Source organism: Acyrthosiphon pisum, chromosome A1 (assembly GCF_005508785.2).
Source record: "Acyrthosiphon pisum isolate AL4f chromosome A1, pea_aphid_22Mar2018_4r6ur, whole genome shotgun sequence".
NCBI lineage: Eukaryota > Metazoa > Arthropoda > Insecta > Hemiptera > Aphididae > Acyrthosiphon > Acyrthosiphon pisum.
In genome coordinates, this window is record NC_042494.1 from 46,653,750 (window position 1) to 46,658,229 (window position 4,480).

General features: G+C 26.9%; 1 protein-coding gene across 1 annotated transcript; it reads left to right on the top strand.

The window, feature by feature from the left end:
* The first annotated feature begins 902 nt into the window (after positions 1-902).
* LOC100159402 (ubiquitin-like protein ATG12) lies at positions 903-2,266 on the top strand. The gene is made up of 3 exons (XM_008183141.2): positions 903-1,153; positions 1,231-1,367; positions 2,053-2,266. The coding sequence occupies exons 1-3, from the start codon at positions 1,090-1,092 to the stop codon at positions 2,173-2,175; spliced, it is 324 nt and encodes a 107-aa protein (XP_008181363.1). The 5' UTR covers positions 903-1,089; the 3' UTR covers positions 2,176-2,266.
* The last annotated feature ends 2,214 nt before the right edge of the window (positions 2,267-4,480 follow it).

A 4,480-nucleotide genomic window follows, 5' to 3' on the forward strand; every position in this document is an offset into this window, starting at 1 on the left:
CATATCCTTACATATATTTCGGTAAAGACGGCGCTAGGTAATGCTAAAAGGAAAATATCCCCTGAACTCCGCCTGTTATAAGTCCTTGGAAGTTCTTTATAATCACGAACTAAGATATACGGGTCTGGAAACGTGTGCGGGGGACGAGGGTACTGCTCCAACACGAATATGCTCCGAGATATATCACATGGATTGAAATGTAACTCGCACACTCGTGATGTACTGATGTTGATAATTTATCTTTACCATTAACTTCAGGTAGAATGTTGATCCATTCTTTGCGAATATTTGGATTTTTTGGTAAAGTAAATAATGAAATTTTTTTATTTTTTTCATTATGTGAAACACAATTTATTACACAACACCTCACCATAATTGTGTGTATTTTAAGATAAACAAATTAAATTAAAATTATAAAACTATTCAGTATGAATCTTTCTTAAAAAAGTCAGGTCACCAAAGTCAAGAATCAAGATCAAACAGACACAATTATTATAAATTATAATTATTATACTATGTTAGGTAGGTATAAATGTATAATAATATATTTTACGAATCATGAAAAAGGCGGGAAAGTAAGCTCCTGTTAATGTTGATTAGCATACCGATTTATTAATTTCTTGTTTTGAATACCTAGATAGCGCAAGTGTTGACAAAAACTCGAAGCCCCCCCTTACTCCGCTTATTGAATTCAATAAGGAGGATTTACCTCTCAAACCCTCTAACCATATCGTTTCCAGTCCTGTATATCCATAGAACAATATATAATATATAAATATAATATTATAATATATAATGGTATATCTTAGTTCGTAATTTCGTATTTATAATCGTGATAATCACATAGATAATATTATCTATGGATAATCATTATTGTTATCAATATAACATGATAGTTCTTATCATTTTTATTTGAGAAATCAAAAATTTAAAATTTAGAAATTTAAAATCTGTGTATTTACCATAGTATCATATTATGGATTTATTTCTAATGATTTGCAAAATATAGAGGTATTAGTAATGTGCGATATTATAGAAAAATATTCAATTTTCAAACTATAGAAACTATCTAGGAATTATACATTTGTCATGGACGAAGAACTTACTAGTGAATTTAGTACCTCCAGAGTTGTTACTGAAAACAAAGAAAAAAGTATACAATATCAAGTCATACCATATTTTAATTTCTTATTTAGAATATATATCATATTTCGTGGTTTTTTTTTATAGTTGAAATACTATTGAAAGCAACTGGTAATGCACCAATTCTCAAGACGAAAAAATGGATGGTTGAAAAAGAGAAGACAGTGGCTTCTATCCATGAATTCTTACGGAAACTATTAAAACTAGATCCATCAGATAGTTTGGTAAATATATGAAATATATAATATACATTAGTGAAACTGTCTTTTGTTAAAAGTATATCACTTAAAAATGTATTGTCTTTATATCTCTTTCGCATGTTTTTTAACTAAGATTTACACAAATTGACTGTAGTTCTGTACTTTTGTGGTAGAATGACAGAAATTTATATGACACTTTTCATCCTGATATGTTATGGTATTTAATGAAGTGGCCACATAATATAGTATTTCGTTCTTCATAGATGTCTATTATTTGTGAAATAAATCATTATTTTTGTAATTTTAGTATCAAAATTTAACTTTGAAATAATTCTACGTAGGTTGCAAAAAACAAAAGATTTTAACTTATGCAATACTACTACATAGTTATATGATGTGCTTAATTTTTAAACCTATTATGCATTTACATGATTTTACTTTATTTTAATTCTATGGATAAACTTTTTTTTATTTTTTAAAAATTGAAATGGAACAAAATAACAAATACATATTAAATATTCTTATATGGATGATATATATTATATGTCTTTAGAAAAAATAAAACATAAAATGAGAAAAGATAATGATCATCGATATTAAGGATCTTTAAAATCTTTGATAATGATAATACATTTTAGAGTTTGATCTTTGATAACCTATGTTTTATGAAATATTTTAATTTAGTACTTATATATTTATCTGTTTATAGTTCTTATATGTGAATCAAGCATTTGCTCCACCACCTGATCAGACAATGAAAAATTTATATGATTGTTACAACACAGATGGTCGTCTCATATTACATTATTGTAAAACCCAAGCTTGGGGGTAAGATCATATTACATTTTGTTTCTTTGGAATTAAAAATGTTTTAATTTGAATTTATTATAAAATTTTTTTTATGAATAAATGTGTATATTGTATATAAAAAAAACACTTTACAATTATTTAAATTTGAATCTAGTATACTCAATTGGTAAAAATTTGATGGGAGACAGAGTGGCCGAGTGGATTAAGGCGTCGGTTGCGACGAACACCGGCGCCGGTTCGAATCCGGTTGCCCACTAAAAAATCTGCCCAAAACAACAAACATGTGTTTACACAAAAACCACAATTCCCTCCCTCACACTACCACAAGCTAATAACCTCAGTAGTTGAAGCCTCAACCCCCCCCCCCCCCAAAAAAAAAAAAAAAAATATGATATTGAAATATTGTATCCATTAGTCAACTTCATATTATTTCGTATTTTTTGTATTACTACAGGTATAAATAATACATTTTATTTATCATTATTAATTATCATATTAAAAATGTTAAAATAACACTTGTCATTTATTGTATATTTTGGAATAAAACAGAGTTTATAATGTCATTAATCTGGATGCAAGCTCAACACTCGAGAGGGAGATAACTCTATAGACTGTAGGTTTTATCCAATATTTGCATTCCGTTATAAGAATAACTATTTAATATTTTAGTCTTTCAGAAAAGATTACAAATAAGGTTTATAATTAATGGATTAAAATAAAGAAAATATTAAATATTAAAACTTACAGTTAAAATAACTATTTCAATTTAAAATAATTATTAGATTTAAGTATTTAACAAATTAATCAACTCAACAAAGAAAGCTTGCCATTATAAACATGGTAGAATGCTCTCAACTTAATGTAAATTGACTTTCTAATTTTCCACGATAACCAATGCGATTTGTATTTTGTTAACATAACTATTATTCTTACGTGATCATCAGCTTAATTTGTTTTTGTCAAAATCCCAATTTTATATTAAAAAATTTAAAATAGGCAGTTTTTATTTTTTATGAAACATCAAAATTCTCAACAACCCTGGAACTGATTGGTTTTATTTGTCGATTATATCTACGTTACGCGCGTATCACCTTAATAGGAAGGGACATTTTGATTTTATTTCTGTCGGACTTGAACTAGTGGAATCACGGTTTCCTCCGTATGCACCTACGCCACCTACTCAATAGAGGCATTTATGCATTAGCCAGAGCCGTAGCATTGTTCATTAGCGCTCCTGGTCATTTATCATATTTCCGCCCTTGTAAATTCCTCCCCCCCCACACGCACACACACATAAAAGACTTATGCATTCGTTATTTTATTTTTATTAGTAATAATTATGATATTAATAAAAAAAAAATAGTAAACATTGCCAAACTTATTATAACCTTATAATATTTATTATATTATATATATTATTTATTAGTTTATTAAAACTTCTTTCACACGTTGCAGTTGTTATCCCGCTTGAAAATAAAATATGGAATAAAAGCCGAAGCTTAAGCACAGATAATGTTCTTAACTTAAAGTTTAATAATAGGTCAATACACTCTAATATCAAAACTCACTGCACAATATTATAACTAGGTAGAAAACGAATATTTACTATGTCGCTCGTATGTAAAACAGATAACAAAAGGATGGGATTTTTTTAAAATTATATCTAGATGTTAGATATAATTTTAAAAAAATCGTTTAAAATTTAATTTAAGAAATAAATTTATATTTTCAACATGCTAAAATATTTTTAGAAAATACAATTTCTCAGACTCGTTTAATTTATGTATAATCATTTAACTGAATTAAAGATATTTTTTTTTAGATATCACTATCAAGCTAGTTGTCTGAATTACTCTAGTGATAAATATCTAACCTTAGTTTATCAAAAATAGTCCGTAGGATTAAAATAAATAAAATAAAATAGATACTTGGTGTGAACTGTGAAGATAATTTTTGAGACAATTAGACTTATATTAATTATTATTTCTTTTTGTTAACTCCAAATAAGATTTAGAGGATTTTAAATTAATTAATTCATTGAATAAATATATATATATTTTTTAAATTCTTGAACGGTGAACAAACTAACTTAATGTTTATATATTATTTAAGGGGCCTCGCTACTGTCGTCAATTTTAGCTGAAAAGACCTAAAGTATTGACAAAATTAAAAGTTTAGTTAACGTTATCCGATTTTGGATTCTGAAAAAAAAATTTGAACTCACCAGAAAATTGTCTATAGACACTACGAATCACTTTATAAAAAGTAATTTTTATATTATTGTGAACTGTAATTGAAACGTTGAAAATATGAACTTTGTTCGAATC